Source organism: Toxotes jaculatrix, chromosome 14 (genome assembly GCF_017976425.1).
Source record: "Toxotes jaculatrix isolate fToxJac2 chromosome 14, fToxJac2.pri, whole genome shotgun sequence".
Taxonomy (NCBI): Eukaryota; Metazoa; Chordata; class Actinopteri; family Toxotidae; genus Toxotes; species Toxotes jaculatrix.
In genome coordinates, this window is record NC_054407.1 from 8084162 (window position 1) to 8103781 (window position 19620).

Sequence of the window (19620 nt, forward strand, 5' to 3'; positions counted from 1 at the left end):
ATGTTTAGGTCAGTACATGCACAGTTATGCATACTGGTATGAATCAGGATCACTCCATTACATGACGATGGAGTGCAAGCAGACACACGCATACACACAAGATTCATTCCTGAGCGGCTTATATCAGTGATGTAATGAAGAAATATTCCACCTATAGCAAAAACTTTGTTTTCTCGCACCACATTTTCACCAAGTGCAACAAAACAAACATTTTGACTTATTGCATCTACGCTTTTCATATTATTAGAGTCAAAATGTCTCTTATGATCAATTGTTTGTGCTTTATACTATTTTATTATCGTACTGTTGGTTCGCCAGTAATTTTGTGCATTTAGTTCATTTTGGACAAATCTCAATAATATGCACATGCGAGTGCCAGTAAATGTGTGAAGAGGGTTTCTCAGTAGTATTGCAGATCACATTACAGAAAGACAACAGATTGTGCAGAATCTTCACCACCTTTTCATCGGACAAGTGCCAAGTAACTATTAGAACACATTATTAATCCAATTCTTCGACACTGCATTTGGTAGTACCACACATCAAAACTTTTCAGTCCAAACAAATTCAGAGTAAAACCTGTAGTAAGTAAAATATGCACAACATAAAACGAGAGAGAAACAGCTGGCACAAACATTTTGAGAGAAGGCCCTTCTTCTCAGGCCCCTCAAAGCTTAAATTTCTGTTCTCAAATCAGGTAAATAATTCAGATACACAACAAATTTTACACACATACACACACACACAGTGGCATTTGGGTGTAGCCACCTATTTATGTCTCTTGTCCAACAAGAGTTTTGTTCCTTCCTGCCTCTTCTTAAATTCATAACAGTCAGTGTCATGGTCAGCGGAGTGGTACAGCCAAATAACTCTAAGCAAAACTATGGAAGTTGTGATTCTGAACTAAGTTTGTGAACTCAGACATTTAAAACTGGAGGCAAAACCTCAAACAGAGCAGGTGCTGATATCACAGTTAGCACAGAACTATATATCTTAAAATAGTATAAATAGTTATCATGGTCTGGCTAAATCAATTCAAGAATAAATAGATATTTTCATCTTTATTTAGGATCTTCTGTATATCTCAGTAAATTTCTTTCCCTTATATATTTAAATGAACTGGCCAGTCTCACAGCTTATACACACCTCATAAGGCTTTTTGGTGCATCAACAGTGCATGCAGAAACAGACAGGACCAGTCAAACCAGTAAACCGAAACACAGACAATGAAGCCTAAATCAATTATCACACTCTCCTGTTTACTTGCCATCCAGCAGGGCCCACAGCCAAAACAGACCTCAGCAGATGGCACACGTTGGCTCTCAACTTCACAAATACTGTAGATCCTCAACACAAACACCTTGACTGCAGGTTCTGGGATTATAACTGAGGGGAGGGTGAACTATCAGTACAAAACCACACACACCACTGGAGCACAGATCGACACACTCACGTCAGCGAAAGCTCAGTCACATCATACACTCTAAGGTGTGCGTGCATGTGCACACTTTTACTCATCTACACGGACATAAATTGATTATTTAGATGCATTTAATCCTCTCCTTTCATACTACTTAGTAAAATGACCACACCACTTTCCAGTTTTACAAAGATGCTGTGAAGCTGAGTCACAATTCTCCCACTATGCTTGATGCTATCATGGAGGTCCACTGGTGATTATTTTGTGTACAAACAATGCTATATCAGCAGGCTCTGGAAACAGATTGTCAGATTAATTAGTAGCACGTGTATATATCCAATTTGTAATATCACAAGTACAAGATTAGATAATTATTATACAAAACTAGATAATATGGCATGCTTATCCCCAATAGACAGAGAGAGAAAACAGCCTTGGGGGTAATTGAAAGTGAAAACTCTTGACTTCAATCTGATCTGCACTTCTAATTTTAGGTTTTTACTGGATATAGTAACGAATGGTCAAATTAGCCATCTGGACCCAGATGGTGGTTAAAGAAAAAGTCCACCATTTTGGGAAATAATCTTACTCTCTTTCTTGTAAAGAGTTTGATAAGCACACTGACACCACTCTCATATTTGTCTGTTAAATATAAAGCTACAGCCAAGCTTAGCTTAGGTTTGCATAAAAGTTTAAAATATGGGAAATAGCTGATAAGCGGATTTTGTTACCTTTATACAGAGCCAGGGAAGCTGTTTCTCCCCCTTTTCCAGAGTTGATGTTAAGCTAAGCTACGGTTGTTGCTTCATATTTAGTGTACAGGCCGAGTGGTACTAATCTTCTCATTTCACTCTTGGAAAGAAAGCGTATTTCCCCAAATGTCAAAATAGTCTTTTAAGGTGGGAAATGAAACCACTGTCACTGGTACATAAACCAAAATGAGCATGTGTTCAGATTATCCTCTGTAAAACTAGTACATTATTTCAGAGCAAGGTGAGCTAGCTGCTTCCCAGATAACCACCTTTACTGCTGATATAGGTTGTTTTTTTGGGAGGGATGACCAGTCTAACAGTCTAATATTACAGAGACCTCCACTATGGCAGCCAGAGTGTGTGTTACATCACCTGAAAGCCCACTACAAATGAGCAGAATGACATTCCCCTTATCTAATGAATCCTCTCTTTCGGAGCTGAGCCTGTTAAACAGATTCTGTTTGACTGGAGTCTAGAGACTTCACAGACAGTCCTGGAAGTTGACAGGAGGCACTGTGGGAATCCATAGCGGGCAGGGTAAGGATTCATCTTTTAAACATTATGTGAGGTTTTTAAATTCCCGTTGCCATGGTCACTCCTGGCCCTTGAGGTACGACCCGTCTCACTGGTTTCTTCCTCGTCGTCCACATCGAGCTGTTCGTCTTTCTTCTTGATGTAGCGCTCGTAGAGCACCATGATGACGCCCATCACCCAGGCCGACACGGTGCCGGCGGCAAAGATGACAAAGCCGATGACGACAAAGAAAAGGTAGTCCCAGGACCCCAGAGTCTGGTGACATAACGTCCGTAGCTGGATGCCCACCTCACCCAGTCGACGGCCCTGCATGTCAGCAGGAGAGCCACACACTGTCTGGCCCTCATCTGTCACACAGACACACACCAAGAAAGAATGACGAGGATTACTCATAAGACTATAGAATAAAACACATCAGCATAACAGGTTAGGAAGTATAATGTAAAATTTTAACTCTGAGGCACACGGAAGACACATATATACTCCAGGCTGGTGGTACTGAAATAAACAGCACACAGTGAACAGGTCAGTTGTCCTGTAGTGGCATAATTCAGACAATTGAGTCATCATGTTCTGAACTGAATGTGCAGGGTTCGCATTTTTTCATGCCATCAGTCCAGGACAGGGACCTTTTTAACACACATAACTGTTTCTTAAAACAACATTACAGCAGGTCAAGGTCACATGCATACATAATTCATTTTAAAGCCCGTGAGAAGTTGGTTTTTAAGCTGATTTTTTATAGTGTTTATAACTATCTTAGCAAGTAATGATCAAATTAGCAATAATCAAAGTTAAATCATCCCTAGTTATTATTTATCAGGAGTTTAATACTCAAAAACTCATCTTGTTCTAAAGATCAAAGATCGTCTTTGCAAATATCAAGTAACTTTTCTGTCATACAGCAGACATGTTCACAGCCTTGACATGTGATTAGCATACGATTTAAAGGATCCTTTGATGTTGTAAGAGCTATAGGCAAAATACCCAAGTAACTCAGCAAGGAAAATACTGTACACGTGGCATTAATCTGAGCAGCCTGTTAAATAATTCAAGGGTAGTACTACATATCACTTTACATAACATTTTTAAATGGTATATTGCAGCAAACTGAGCTGAGGATATTCATAACACATTCTGGTTCACACAGCTAAAAAGTCTAAAATGCAAAAAAACTGCACTAGCATAACAATGTTGCCTTCTTTATCAGAAACCTGTGAGGCTTTAGGAGCTTCTTGTGTACTACAGTCTTCAGTTGATGCAGCGTTAAATTACAAAAAAAAAAAAAAAAAATCATGGATGAATTATTCAAACTCCTTTCTCGCCCACAGGATTAGAGAGTGACTTGGGCCTTTGTGTCTGCCTGAAACCACAGATAATAAGGTTTCTCATCATCAGGCACCGGGTAACACTACGACTAAGACCTTGCTGAAATCCACAAATCCTAATAAAAATGTTGAGACCCTTCTCTTACAGAACACTACAGTAGATGGATGCCATTTCAAAGGCCTATCAGTCAATATTTAACACGCCACATGATGGATGTTGAGCTCTGCAGCAGCTGACAAGAGAAGCCTTTTTCAGAAAATAATCCTGAAGCCTGAGTCTTTTGTTGCTGAGAGCAAAACTGGGTGCAACACAACAGAATGTTGCCATCTCCGTACGGCCACCTTCTTTAATTGGCTTCTGTTTTTTCAAAGCTTTTGTGCTAGGGGGAATTCCCGCTGGGAGAGATCAAAAGACTTGGAAGTTTCTGCTCAGGGAACAGTTTTCTGTAACCCTGTTTCTACACCAACAGCTTCAAAATACACACTCTCATTTTTCTGGCATGCATTGCTATGAAAATGTGGTTTTAGCATAATACATAGACCTAATGCTGCTTCGACTCTCAGCAGCCTGTAAGATATTTCAGAAAATGTGGATCATCACACAATTATTGTGTACGTACTGCATCATGTGGTTAACTGTAGAGACACACACAGCCTCACTGAGCAACTATTGTTATCTAAGTCAGTGCTTACCAAAGCTTTTTAAATGATGTACCCCTCCATCGCTATCACACAAACTTTCATCATCAGCACCCATCGTGTAACTTCAATTGTTCATTTTAATGGACTTTGATAAGAAACTGATAATTAATTTAGCAAAAATGTTTGGTTCAATTTGTCTATTACTTTTAGCAGTCTATTTAAACAGTATATCAGTTACCTTCAGATAAGCATTTATGTGTTATTCTAGCTTTTTCACTTTTAACTTTTTCACCCGTGTTGTTTCAACCCCTTGTCTAGTACTTTTCGCTATTTCAACTTTGTTTTGATTTTTAACAATTTTCCCCAAATTTACTACTTTTCAACTGTTTATTATTTTTAAGATAACTATTTCACCATTAATTTTAGATAATTGTTAACTATATAAACCATTTGACCATCACTTTTCAACAACCACTTCCCCCGTTAATCCACTCGTTTTCAGTGATATTTCTACCCTTGATGCTCTACTTTTTTGCTATTTCATCTCCTGCTAGCTTGCAAACTAGTATTCATAGACTCCTATTGGCAATACGTGGTGTTAAGGTGTTGAAACTGACTCAGGTTGGTGGGAGGTGTGATTTTGACAGAGGGTGAGAGAGATCATCCTGCACCTTTCAATCAAATTACTTGACGACCTCATTTCATAGGATGACTGAAATCCGCGTTTTCCTAATCTTTTATTCACTCAGTGCATAAAGCGCCGTTCTTATGCTCTGTGAAACTCTTCTGCGGCTCACAGATCTGAAGACGAGCATGCTGAGGAAGACGAGGACAGTCTGCTTCTCTAAGCTCTATCTACCACTGAGAATTCAAGGCCTACTCTGATCCTCTCAAAGGCTGCACTGTTCACACAATATGCAGTAAGTCTTTAGTTATAACAAACACACACGTCCATCCGTGCAGGCATGCACATACGCACACTTTCTCCTCACAAATATTGCACGCACAAACCCCCCTCCGCAAGACTTAACTTTCCCATCTTCTATTTGTGCCCTTGCAGAGTCTGCTAATGTGTGCGTGTGTGTGTTCACGTGTCCATGTGTGTGTTTGTGCCTAACAGCTCGGAAGGAAACCCTTCTGGCTTCACCCCCCACCATCCACCCCCCTCCCCCTTAAGGGACTGGCATCAAAGAAGAGGGCTTTCCCTCTCTCCTTCCCCCATCCACACTCTATTTCTAGACACTCTCCTTATATAACAGCTGAGAGAGTGCTAATCTAGCCAGGAAGGCGAGACAGAGGAGAATCTGTTGGTTCCTTCCTGAAGCTTTCTCTCCCTCTCGCTCACTCGCTTGCTATTGATGCGTTTCCTAAACCAAGGAGACAAGCGAGCCGTGTAGCATGAACCAGGTGAGACCCAGACGAGAGATAACAAGGCACTGGAGACAGAGCTCACAGCCAAAACACAGTCGTCTCCAAAATGTTATCCTTCTGTCCCCCCCCTCAAGCACCAAAAGTGTTGTGCTTTCTCTGTGTCTAAATGCATGAATCAGTGAATGTGTATTTGTGGGTTTGCATGCATGTGTGCCCGCATGTGTGCGAGTTGCTACATGGTTTGAGAGCCGAGGTGCTCATTTTTAGAGAGAAGGAGGTGTTGTGTGCGCTGTTGGCTGCTGTAAAGAGACTGGACAGACTGTGTGTATGCATAACAGAGGCAGAGAATGTGTGTGTATCTATGTGTCCGCCTTCTCCCATGCTGGCAGCTGTCACTGGAAGAGGCTCCACTCCAAATTAAGCTAGACAAAAGGCAATGAGCAGCAGGAAAATAGGACAGCTCTTGCAGGACTCGTTTTGGACTCGGACTAAGCTTCACAGGAACCATGGTGAACCGTAGTGTGTGTGTGTGTGTGTGTGTGTGTGTGTGTGTGTGTGTGTGTGTGTGTGTGTGTGTGTGTGTGTGTGTGTGTGTGTGTGTGTGTGTGTGTGTGTGTGTGCGTGTGTGTGTGTGCGTGTGTGTGTGCATGCTTGTGTGGGAGACAGAAACAAGGGATGCCTTTTTAGCAAGCGTGGCGAGTATATTATAGCTTTGGTATTAGAATTATGACTGGCTTCTTGCTCAGGAAGACACACTATAAATAGCAGCTGGCCTTTTGTATAGTGACACATCCCCACCAAAGCTTCAGCATAATTATTCAAAGTAAGAAAGATGGAATATCAGACACATCTATCAGCTTGACCGAAACAAAAGGGAGATCGATATCTGATGGAGCAACTGTGATCCATTTATCACACCTGCAGCACAGCATCCATCCATTAGCTACACTGCTTATTCTTTGAGGCAGGAGGGGGGTACACTCTGGACAGGTTGCCAGTCTATCACAGGGATAGCAGGGTACCCCAATAACTCAATAGAGTAATAGAACAGAGATGGATTGGACATTTATTGATAAAAGAAAGCAGGGCTGAATTAATGAACACAGCTGCTAGAAGAGAAATCGAATAGCTCGTCGCTCCCCATCTTCTTTCACCCTCTTTGGTATTTGATAGTCTGAATGGTGTCACGCTCCACTACCGTCACCTGCGCCTCCTCCCACTGAAACCTGAGGAACTGCATGTAGCTGAGATGTGGTTACATATATGTAGATATATTAGACACGCAACAACATATACTTAGCATGACAGCAACAACAACACAGTTGTGGGTGATGATGGTATGAGATTATCTCCTGTGTGTGCTCAGAGGTGCAGACATGACAGGGAGTTTTGATGTGACACGACGACATGATGTGCTTCCGCAGAGTGAATTAAGCAGAGTGTTTAAATAAAGCACCCTTTGTTAATGGTTCATATAGGCTTTATAAATGGCCGAGAAATATTGTGCAACGCTTTATATATATCACTTATAAACCATGAATAACTAAGACTTTAGGGTGAGAAAAATCACCCTAGCCGATAAACACCTGCATAGCTGGATTACCAGCCAGGCCAAGCAGGCAACTGTCCTGGGTACCCAGAAATCCAGGGGCCCCTGAAAGCTCCAGTCTCACTGTATGTTAACGGTTTAATGCTAATTTCATTGAAAATGTGTTTGACAATTTAGAGCACTAGCAAACATTATCAGCTGACATGATAAGGGCCTTCACATGGTTCTGCTATAATCTTGAAGAGGGCCCAAAATGCAGTTATGCTTAATTTTTTTTTTTTTTTTTAATCAAATCGATGACTAATTTTTGTCCTGAGCCCCAGTAACAGGTTAAACCCAGACAGAAAGATTTTTTTATAGCCTGGATAACTCAAACATTGTTCTCTTTCATGGCTTATAACTTATATACATTGGTAAATTATTTATCAACAATTTATAACATGATCAGTTACAACTGATAAACTGATTAAATAAATCTTGATTAAATAAATTAATCTGCTATTTAAGTTGTCTGCTTTCTCTTCCATAATAATGTCTGAGTGGTTCCTGAATAATATAAAACAATTACAGCTGCACTTCTTGTCTGAAAGGTGCGACAAAAATACATTTTCATCTTTTCATGGGCTACAGGCCGGTTACTGTGAGCAGGCACCAGCAAAAGGCCAATAGTTTACATAACCGAGCATTATCTAATAATTAATATCTGGAGCACAGCAATCCTTACATGTGATAGGCTCTCTGAGATACGAAGTGAAAAGCAACAGTAAAAGGTCATGCTGTTATTTTGTCATCTCATATGACAGTAGAATAAAATAGAATAGATAATTGATACGACCTTGGAACTTGAAGCCCTCCAGGTGGACCCACAGGCACAGGTCCTCGTTGTCGCACTCGCAGCTCCACGGGTTCCCGCTGAGACCCACCGAGCGCAGGGCGGGCAGCGCGATCAGAGAGGTGATGTTGAGGACCGTCAGGTTGTTCCGGCTCACATCCAGAACCTGAAGGGCTGCGTTTTCCGCAAAGGCGTCCGGATGAATCTCGGAGAGCCCCGGGTTGTCCGTCATCCTCAGCATCACAAGACTTGCCAAGGGGCCGAAGGTCCTGTCCTCGATTCGGGTCAAGGTGTTGAAGGAGAGGTCCAGGTAGGCCAGCTTGCGTAGATTCCCAAACGTGGACTCTGATATCTCCGTCAGGGAGTTGTTGCTGCAGTCCAGGTAGACCAGATCGGAGAGGTAGTTGAGCGCGAGCGGCGGCAGCTCCACGATGCGGTTGTTGGAGATGATGAGCTGCCGCGTGGCCAGCGGCAAGTTGACCGGGAAGGTTGTCAGATGCTGCCCAGCGCATTGAACCACCAGCTGGTCATCACACACGCACCTGTCCGGGCAGCCAGAGGAGAGCACCGGGGATGCGATCACCCCCGTGGAGAGGAGGAGGAGCAGAACTATGAGCCGCAAGGGTTGCGCGCTTGGCTGCGGGGCAAGACGCATGACACCGCCGAGGGCTTCATCCACCCCGTTTGGAGAGAGTCAGACGCAGTCACATTCTTCATTGATACATTCTCACCAAATTGTTTCTTCCAGAAATGATTTCCACAGAGGTCAAACCTGACGCTGGCCCGTGGCAGCCTCTTGCGCGTAATGTCTCAGTTCATCCTGTCAGCTGGCTCTGGATCCAGCGCGCATCCACTGTCTGGAACTTGACAACCAGATGCTTTCATGCTGTTTCAGATTTCACGTATTTATCGAGTTTCTTCCATCGGGAGCACAGCTACTCACACACCGGGAAAGATTACAGCGTCCTCTCACGCTGCGCTTCTCGCGATGCGCGGTCAGTTGCTCCACTACATGTTTGCCATGTCTCGCTTTCCGAAACAGAATCCAAATGAGGGGGGCGCGCTGAACTGCGCGGCGGATGGGGGTGGGGGGTGGGGGGGTTGTGCGCGCGCTGTGGAGTGATCTGACGCTTTGGAGAGAGCTGGAGCGAGAGTGGAAGCTCTGAGCAGCGGAGGTAATGGAAGACTAATATTAAATATTGAGGTCAGCAAAGTATAATCCCTGAGACCTACTGTAATAAAGCTGACCTATAAATGACCGTGGTCACCATCAGACATGCCTCAGGTGTGTCAGGTGTGTGTGAGTGCACATGTGAGTGGAAGCTGCATCCATATAAGATCAAAAACTTTGGCACTGTGTACCGTTTGTAAACATATTCACAAGTGTGCACCAGTGTGCGTTGCATACACTTTTATCAGCCTATGAGTCTCAGGTGTGTGTGTGTGTGTGTGTGTGTGTGTGGAGGTGGAACAAGAAGCAGGTGCACCTGACACCCAGGCAGCATATTGTGTGTGATCACATCACATGGGGCTTTAGGCTTAGGAAACAAGAGAGTGGGGTAATTATAACATGAGGTGGGGTGGGTGTGTGTGTGTGTGTGTGGGGGGGGGGGGGGGGGGGGGGGGGGGTAGTAGGGTATCATCAACACCATTTAGGCATACATCTGCAAAGAGACTCTCACAATGAGTGACATGACCCCCTCCCACCCCCACCCCCCCTACCCCAACCAATTCAAACTCTATCCAGTATGCAGCCAGCAGATGATGGGACGAGATGAGATGGGACAGGGCGGTCTCAGGCAGCAGTTGTTTTCCTCCTCTCTCCAGTCTCAGTATGAGTCCTGAGTCTATTCTTGGTTCTCTGTGTAGGTGTTGAAGTGCTGAATCAGACTCAGCATGATGGAGGAGGAGGAGGACAGATGTGCTGCTGACAGTCCGTGAAAAAAAAAAACTACCCCGAGCTGACAGTCAATAACCCCCCTGCACAGTGACCACACTCACTCCTCACTTTCTCTCTCACACACACAAACATACAGCCATAAAACGAAGTTTAGCCTTTTTTCTGTTTTCTCTGGTGTTAAAAAAAGAGCAGGAGGCCGACAGGCAAACATAACCTAATGCTTTTTCACACTTGCCATCCTGCGGACCGAACCAATCCACACAGCTGTTTGAAGTCAAGCATGTTAGGTGACATTATGAGGACATCTAGTGACGAATACTTGGTAATGTTTCGTGGAGCGAGCAGACATGCAACAGTCTCCTTTATAAACTGTCTTTACTGATGCAGAAATTCACCCACATTATTTTTGATGACACATGAAACTAATTTATTTTGTAAACTCTGAACAAGCAACAACTTGGACACAACTCAAGCTGTGCTGCTAAATCTGCTCAACACCACAGAGCTTGTATTTTAAATTCCGGTGGAGATCATAAAGTTTCCAGAGATACCAATTATGTCAGGCTGAATTTTAGTATAAAATGATGCTCGAGACATCTAGAATATTTCAATTTGAAAATGTATGATGCAGAAGATGATTTTTTCAGTCTGGTATTGACAGCAACAACAAATTTGAATGCAGGCAGTTAAACCAGTTTTTGCTGGGGTAATACATCCATACAAACACTGACATCAGGGAAAACAAACCTCTAAAAGATGCAGGTTTTTTTTTCCAGTAAACATAACCTCTGCTCTTCTACCTTCCTGTTTTTTTCTCTGGCACCTTCAGCCTTTATGACCATGCAGTTGTACCAAGAATGCTGAGGTACAGGCCCTGCACACCCTTCTTATTGTCTGATTCACCTGCAACTGTCAACTGCACTGTCATTCTACATTAGAATGACAGATCATTTGCAAAAACAAAACAAAAGAAAACCACGATAAAACACAACAAAAGTGTAAATTTGTTGGTTTTTTTAATCCTTTGGCTTACAACATGTCTGTCAAGTAGTATTCCAAATGCAAGAACTTGCCTGGTTAATCTGCATTCATAAAACCTGTTTCAGCCATAAAAACCATCGACATGATTGATTTACCTTTCATGTTATGAGACATATAAAGAAAGACAAGAAAAGGAAGCCATTGTCACTGGAGCAGCCAAATGATGTCCAGCAATCAAAGTTAATGGCAATTTTTTTGACGTCATATTAGCTGTAAAATAAAACAAAAAATGTCTTAAATAATTATGAGTTCAGTCTCATGTCAGAAACTCATGCAGTAGGGAGCCTGCGTGTGGTGAACAACACACACCACTAACAGTGTTTTGCATACCTTTGCTTGACCTGATACATGATACAGGAAACAGTGGCCTGTCAGAAGTCTGGTCATCTCAGCAGAGGGCAGATTTCTTGGCTGTCTTCCATACTGCGAACTGGCTCACTGGCGCAGCTTAGTGGGACAAATCAAAACAGCGGAGCCGTCGTTAATGTTACTGCTTGCACCTGCACATCTCTCTGTTATGCCAATTTAAAATGTCTGTCACTTCTAAAACTTCCCAGAATGCGTCATTTGAAGAACCGTTCAAAACCTGAGGAGGTAAATCTAACTAAAACTGGCTGAACAGCAGCGCTATAGACTACTAATTGTTTTTGTTGAGGATCCCATTTCCCCCGGTTACCTTTACTCACCTGAGAACGTGGGTGCGTAACATGGCAGCACGGCTCACCCGCGAGCGCATGTCAGACAAATGCAACTGATAATTAGAGGAAATGCGAGTGACTGCACCGATAAATGAAACGAGCTGTTACTCCGGACATTTATCGCTCGTCAGCCATAAAAGCCGTGGATGAATTCATTGTTTAAACACACCGTAGCACACCTCTGTGGCGCGAGCGGCCACCACGCCCTCCCCGCGTCTTTCTGTTACGTCAGTCCCTACGCACACGGACGTACTTGAGGAGAAAACTTGAACGTGCCCGTGTCTGTCGCTGTGTTTCCGTCGGGGTGTTACAGCTGAAGGAACCGTGCGCTGCACCTTTGAGGTAAACGCTGTGTTTATGTTTATGTTTTCGAGCTATAGGTTCACCCTGTTTGCTACGCGTTGGTGTCACATTAATGGCGCCGCTTGAATCCTCATTTGACCTTTAGTTTTTTTTTTAAGGCGTCCTTGCTGATCGCTGTTGGTTTCTCTTTTCGTCGCTGGCAGATTTTTGCGGAATTGTTAGATGCACAGATACGGTTGAAGGGTGCAGACAAATAGAAGAATGTTATTTATTCATATGCATGAAAAAACTGCCTTTTCTGTTATTCATTTATATATTTTTGCCTGTTAACTCCTCCCTTTTTCCTCTGTATGTCAGAAATGGAAAGTGACTGAGTGTTTTGTTTTTCTTTTTTTTTCCTCTTTCAGATAAATAAAGATGGTTGTGCTTTCTAAAGAGTACGGATATGTGGCGTTGACCGGTGTTGCCAGCATGGTCATGATTGGACATCTGGCATTTAAAGTTGGCAAAGCTCGCAAAAAGTACAATGTGCAGGTGAGCAGAAGTTTTCCTGTTCAAATATATATATATATAGTTGAATATAGTCCTTTTTTCTGTTTGTTGACATTGCTTCATGCGTGGGCGATGCCTCTTTGTGGCTGAATTACCTTGTTGAAAGGTATTAGCCTTTACAAATGAACTTGCCTTGCCTTGCAGTATCCTCAGATGTACAGTGATGACCCAGAAACTGGACACATTTTCAACTGCATCCAGCGTGCACACCAGAACACGTAAGTACAGACTGAAACATGCACAATACAGCTACAGATGTGCACACACTGACACTGATGCTGCACCAGGCCTTTCATGATTCATAGTAACAGTGGTAAAGGAGGTTAAAGTTAACATGCTCTTATCACCTCATCAGCCTGGAGTTGTACCCCGCCTTCCTTTTCTGCCTGGCCGTTGGTGGTGTGCATTGTCCCGTGAGTTTATTTGCACTGTCATGCTACCACAGCACCAACACACCACTTCCAAACTGAAGTGTTACGTTAAAATTCTATAGCAATTATGACACTAAAAGACTTTTTAGATTGGATTTGATAGAAATGATGAGGCCATTGTATGCTGCAATTCCAGGAAGAATGCATACTCAAATCTGAGAGTGTTATCTTTGTGTGTGTGTGTGTGTGTGTGTGTGTGTGTGTGTGTGTGTGTGTGTGTGGGTGGGTGGCACAGCGTGTAGCCAGCGGACTTGGAGCTGTATGGATTATTGGCAGAGAGGTGTACGCGTATGGATACTCTACAGGAGGTAAGAAAACATTAGCCAGCCCATGTTTCATTCATGTTTTTTGCTCTTCCAGTGCAAACTGAAAGGATGTTACTCTTGTCATGAATCCCAATCAGATCCTAAAAAGAGAATGTGGGGAATGTTTGGGAATTTGGCTTTGATGGGGATGATGCTGACCACTCTCAACTTTGGCCGCCACCTGCTGGGCTGGACCGGACCACGGATGGGGCCCTTCCGTCATGCGCACTGTTGTTAATGAGGACAGAGACTTCAGGCCGGGCTCACTGAATCGGGATTATAATCACGACGACTCTACATAAACCATATAGCTTAAAGCATGTTGTCTAACCTCTGATCAGTGTAACAGTTGAAGTCTGTAGACGTTCATGTCATCAAGTGACCTGACTGGTTCTCCCTGTGGGGAAATACCTCATTTAGGATGATGAATGTGGTGTATTCACAGACTGGCACTCCCGCCACATGCAAGAGCTGCCAGTTTGTCTCGGCAGCATTTTCACCTACTCCCTGATTTTGAAATTTTAAATGAATTGGCCACATGATTTTTCATATCATGTATTTTTGCAGTAAACAAGTGAAGATAGTGTTTGAATTTGTTTAGCTGAAAAAGTCTGATTTTGTACATTAATGAACAGACATGGTTAGTTGAAAATAAAGCTGCTGACAAAAACTTCCATAATTCCATGATGATTATCTTTTTCATTTGTCTTGAGATGTTTCTCATATTAAAAACTGAACATATTAAATATTACACATTGGTTATAAATAATCTTGTGGGTTTTTTTTTTATTGGGAGTTGAATGCAGCATTGATTGAAGGTAAGCTCTTGGCTACAGTGGAGTGTGTTTTAAGGGAGTGTCTGAATAATTGTCCAAAGTCCACATTACTTGTCCAGGCAGATTCACTAACTGCAGAGCTGCTGAGCTTCAAACACTTGCACAGCTTAATCATATTTGACAACAGAAACTGGCCTTCATACCTGTTACAATGACACGGCATAATGCTTAAATGCTGGCCCTCATAACCATTGCTTATTACAAAACAACATCCCACCCTGGAAGCACATGCAGCTTGGGGCTTTATAGCAGTTTATATTTTATTATCAAACAGGAAATCCTTTTATCAACAAATTCTTACAGTCTACATTTCATTGGCACTTTATCATACATCACTGTTGGCACTTTAAAGTAGCAATAGCTAAAATCAGATCAAATAAGCCCAGCACATTTGCGTGATACTGTATCGACTAATACAGATACAGGTAGCAACAAACTTCCCTGATGCTGCTTCTCCTTGGCTCCACCTCTGAACAAATGCTATGTGCGCAAACAGATACATCCTCTATAAACGTGAACACATTTTACGATAGTAGTTTGTTTTGCCTTTACAATTCACTCATATTAAAGTGATTATTTAGTATAGTGGGGTTTTCTCAGTGTGTATTGGTGGATTAAATATTCATTATAAAGAACAGAGGAACCAAATTCAAGTTTTATAAACCAGCATCAGACTATGATGACAGCAAGCTCCATAACACGTATAAACTACACATTAAAGGCTGCAACAATAAATATTTGCCACATATAATTTGGGGTAAATTGGTTAATAAATTTGAACCATTGAATGATAACAGATTTATACTGTAAGAGAACCGGTCTGTTTTTCCATAGATATGGCTTTTGAATTGTAAAATCACTTGCTATCACGGCTTTAAGACAACACGTGCAACCTGGCAATTTGGTTTGAAAGTGCACTTCACTAATATTTGGTCGCTTAAGGGATTATATTTTATATTCCATAATCTTTTAGGGCGTGTCGGCAACTTTCTCATGTGTCTCAAAGCACTTTATATCCTCATTCTGTCTTTGTCTCTCACTCTTTTATCTCTCGCTGGATTACCTGAGGTTATCAATTAATTTACATTGGAGGACTTCATCCAACCTTGATCCACATTACCTCATATGACCCCTAGAGGGCATTGTGGCCATTTGTGCCACATTAAAGTGCTGTGCGTACATAAGGAGTCACGTCAGGGATACAAAGAAAACACAAGGTTCCCGCCCGACTGAAGATCTCCTTAACTTTAAAGGGAATGTGGAAAAAAGTTGAAGTTATACAAAAACCTCTTTTTTAAAAGGCTCTCATGTTCTTTAAGAATCCTTCTCATGGAGCGACAGATAAACATTTTTATCACTGACCCAAAAACGCTCAGTCACAAGGGGGAAACTCATCAGCAGAGATGCAGCTGCATCGGGCAAAGGCTTTGCTCACACCCACACTGGTCTTCCTTTGGTGTCTGCTTCGCTTCTGTTACCTCTGAGTGGTTGAAATGCCTGAGAGGACGCTTCCATCAGTAGGTGTATCTGGAGAGCGGCGTGTCCTCCATCAAATCGTCCTGGAGAGGACAATTTGATAAATTGTACTTTTAGAGAAGCACAGTTGTTAAGAATGACATTAGTGCCCTGATTTATGATGCTATACTTCATTATACTTACAAATAAGACATGAATGTTAAGTTGCAAAAGCATACGACATATTAGACTGTGTAAGTACAAAAAGCTCAGTTTTGTTTAACATAATGAATTATGTGACTTTTGATAAGTTATTATCTAAATATATTCATTCATTCTTTTTGTACAGTATGTACAAATGTGGGATTCAGTAGTTCCTGTGAGGTGGTGATTTGGGGGTAAAGCTGAATACTTAACTGCTGCTGACTCAGCAGTTAAGTATTTAACTTACCATGGGGAGATCCTGCAGCCGATGAAATTCTGGGTGGTTTGTCCTCTGGCGGAACTTGAGGAAGAGGACGACAAAGATGATGGCAGTGGTGACAATGAACACTGACAGCAGACCAGCCAGCAAGGGGTCTAAAGGGGAGCTCGAGCGGCTTTGGGGCTTCTTGAGGTCTGTGTGACGCAAACATGGACAGATAATGTAAAACAATACATTTTTATGATAAAATAAGGAAAGAAAGTCAGTCTCGTCTGTCCACCACCTTACCTTCATCTCCTACATTAAGTTCAGATGGGACCTCCTGGTGCGTTGGTCCAGCAGGGCCCCGGCCTGGAGCTGAGGTTGGAGTGTGGCCTGCGCTTCGTGATTCAGACTGTAGCTGGGTGGTGGAGGCGTGGTCTGTGGAGCTTGTATCCTGCAGTGTGTGGGCTGACTGAGATGAAGAGGTGGTGGGGGGTTCACTGGTCAGGGGCGTTCTGCTTTCAGCGGTTGAGCTGTGACGTAGAGGGGTGGTGCTCTGTAGAGCTGGTGTAGATGAAAGTATGTCTGCAGCAGCTGAAAGTGGGGACGTGAGGGTAGCGCTGTGTCAATTCAAAACAGTACAGAGAACTGAAATGGACCATAAACACAGCAGCCAGAGGTAACTGTAACTATACACCACCCTGCTCATTAAAGCAGGTCACTCCCACTGACCTTAAAGCTGCTGTCCATAACGCTTTTGTCATCAGGGCCCACCTGTCCTGCTGGACAGTGCCAACAGCTGAAGCCATGACACGTTTCACGCACTGTTTTTATTTTCATGCGTGAAATCACCAGCACAATAACAGTGATAGTGGTGGATATGACACTTTGCTCACTGCTGCAACCAAAGAGTTTTGTAGAGATTGATTCAGACACACATAAGGCAAACACACACACACATTTTCCACCATTGTTTGTATTGTTTTGGTTCTTCTATCAGAGAGGGCATCAATGTACCACACTCTCACAGAACTAATTGGGCAAACTAAAATAACGAAACTAGGCAAATAGATGTTGAACTATTTAGTTACTGTTTGATTTCCACCCTTTTCCATTTTCTGTACTTATTATCCTTTTAAGGGTCATGGGTGGAGGTGCTGGAGCCAATCCCAGCTGACTTTGGGCATGAGGCAGGGTACACCCCGAACAGGTCGCCAGTTTACCACAGGGCTGACACATTATCCTGGAACCTTCATTTCTCATGATGCAACTTAATAGTGTCTTTGTGATTAGACGCTCCCTGTGTCCTAAAACCAAACCTCACACCCTCAGTCTGTAACACAGCTTTTTGTAAAAACATGTTCAACTTCAAGCCCAAATGACTTCGTCAGGGTTTTTTTTTTTTAAACTTTGCTTTTTGAAATCTCGCCCCACAGCATTATACAACACACAAGCTGTCACTCAAAAAGTGACCACAACACAAATCCGACTGACAAAAGCACGTAAAAGTAGCGTAGCATGAGAGCCTAAAGTAGTGATTCAAGTTTTAGCATTTAAAGCGACAACCTCCACATTACTCTCCATAATGGCAGAGAGGTGAGAGAGGTGACGATCACAGCTGAAGAGGGGGCAGTTATATTGTTATATTGTTTGTTATTTATGTGCCCCTCAAACTGGCAACATGGCATCAGCTGAGCGGGTTATATTTAACTGATCTATAAAAGGGAATCTCTTAAATGAGGTTACGACACACATTCTCAATCTCAGTGCAGTCATGCGGGGGTCAGGGGAGCAATACGCTCCAGGAATGCTGGTGGCAATGGAGCTGAGTCTGAGGAAAGAGTCTGTGTTTGCAAACAGGCAGCTTTTAGTGTGTGGGTAGTTTTATTTTAAGAGTCTAGTCTGGACAAAGTCAACAGAACAGACTGGAAAATTATAGATGCAGAGTTATAGACTTATGGATGAAAAGATCAGACCATAATTTCTGTGTTGATAATTGCTCCTTATAAAGGCCCAGACTTTTAAAGAGAAACAAATAAACAGTGCAGGTTTTGTCTTGATTACCTGAAGAAGAGGCTGTACCAGAGTGAGCGGTCGTAACGACAGGTGCGTCTGTGTGTTGAGATGTCGTCGCTGCAGAAACTGTGCTCAACAAGTGGGTTTGAAACACTGCATTTGTCGCAGTCTCTGAACTGACTGTTCCTCCGGTCTTGGCAGTGGTTGAGGTTTCAGTTGAGGTTTCGCCCCGGCCTGCAGGATTATGTGTCCACTTTGGGACCTCATTCCCAGGATCCTCTGTCAGGTCAGGAGATGCTGAGGTGCCGGCATGACTCGGGAGGGCAGCCGGGGTTAGGTCAGGAGGCAAAGCACTGCTCTGACCTGGAAAAGAAACGTCTCACAAATAGAACAGAAACTAATTAAATTATAAATTGTTTTACCTATAAAAGGTGATATTTACAATAAAACTGTGCTCGAGAGGCATTTTTCTTGGGAATATGACTCATCGGATTCATCGATCATCAAAATAGTTTTGTCATCAACTAATAGATTAATCGACAAACGCATTGCAGTCTCCTGATAGCCATGTCGTGCAATTTTAATTCTAAACTATGTGGCCTGGTTGCAGTTTTGTATTTTGGTGCTGAGATCCATGCATTAAATGAGGTTCATTATGAACATGGGATACACTGAGAAGTCTAATTTAAGTATGCATGTGTTAAAATGAATAAAAAAAAATCAGGAGACTGATGGGCACAGATCACAATAAAATGAGGAGAAAGAAATGATCACATCTTGTTGATCCCATCAAAATGAAGTGCTGAGGTGCTGAGTCAAATATAAAAAGCAGATAAATAAACTAAGCATAATTTAACATTGGTAAAACGCAGCCTGTAAGAACTTTATAAATCAACAGACTGTCGAGAGCATCATGTGCTGAATCAATAACGTGCCCAGCTCACGTCAGCAGGATGTCAAGTCTGTCCACATCAAACGCAAAGACACACACACACACACGCACACACACCGGAGGATGGCATCTTACCTCTTGCCTGCGATGAGCCGGTAAGGACCACCAGGACGACAAACACCAAATTAATTTCAAATCTCATCTCATCCGCGGCCTTCCCTCCTGCAGATCACAATAAAACCAAACGGACCGAGCGGGCTCTCCACTGCAGCTCTGCTTTTCAGCTCTGAGGTTGTTTCCGTTACGTGATTTGACAGGGCACATCATCAGCGCTAAAAATATCCTGAGGGAGTCGGG

General features: G+C 42.7%; 3 protein-coding genes across 5 annotated transcripts; 1 reads left to right on the forward strand and 2 right to left on the reverse strand.

The window, feature by feature from the left end:
- Nucleotides 1-318: 318 nt before the first annotated feature.
- LOC121192906 (leucine-rich repeat-containing protein 52-like) lies at nucleotides 319-9083 on the reverse strand. The gene is made up of 2 exons (XM_041054899.1): nucleotides 8432-9083; nucleotides 319-3053 (listed from the first exon to the last, which is right to left on the reverse strand). Exons 1-2 carry the CDS (start codon nucleotides 9081-9083, stop codon nucleotides 2725-2727), a joined length of 981 nt encoding a protein of 326 aa, XP_040910833.1. The 3' UTR covers nucleotides 319-2724.
- A 3188-nt stretch (nucleotides 9084-12271) lies between these two features.
- Nucleotides 12272-14325, forward strand: mgst3a (microsomal glutathione S-transferase 3a). Its single transcript, XM_041054905.1, has 6 exons — nucleotides 12272-12409; nucleotides 12778-12904; nucleotides 13067-13140; nucleotides 13278-13335; nucleotides 13589-13661; nucleotides 13757-14325. Exons 2-6 carry the CDS (start codon nucleotides 12788-12790, stop codon nucleotides 13894-13896), a joined length of 462 nt encoding a protein of 153 aa, XP_040910839.1. The 5' UTR covers nucleotides 12272-12409; nucleotides 12778-12787; the 3' UTR covers nucleotides 13897-14325.
- Nucleotides 14326-14518: 193 nt separating this feature from the next.
- LOC121192907 (mucin-5AC-like) lies at nucleotides 14519-19619 on the reverse strand. Of its 3 annotated transcripts, none has more exons than XM_041054901.1 (5): nucleotides 19399-19619; nucleotides 18420-18734; nucleotides 16662-16949; nucleotides 16401-16567; nucleotides 14519-16053 (listed from the first exon to the last, which is right to left on the reverse strand). In XM_041054901.1, exons 1-5 carry the CDS (start codon nucleotides 19463-19465, stop codon nucleotides 16009-16011), a joined length of 882 nt encoding a protein of 293 aa, XP_040910835.1. In that variant the 5' UTR covers nucleotides 19466-19619; the 3' UTR covers nucleotides 14519-16008. The 3 variants fall into 3 exon arrangements, with proteins under 3 accessions (XP_040910835.1, XP_040910834.1, XP_040910838.1); XM_041054900.1 differs by having other exon boundaries at nucleotides 18420-18749; XM_041054904.1 differs by lacking the exon at nucleotides 14519-16053 and having other exon boundaries at nucleotides 16448-16567; nucleotides 16675-16949; nucleotides 18420-18749.
- Between the last annotated feature and the right edge of the window lies 1 nt (nucleotide 19620).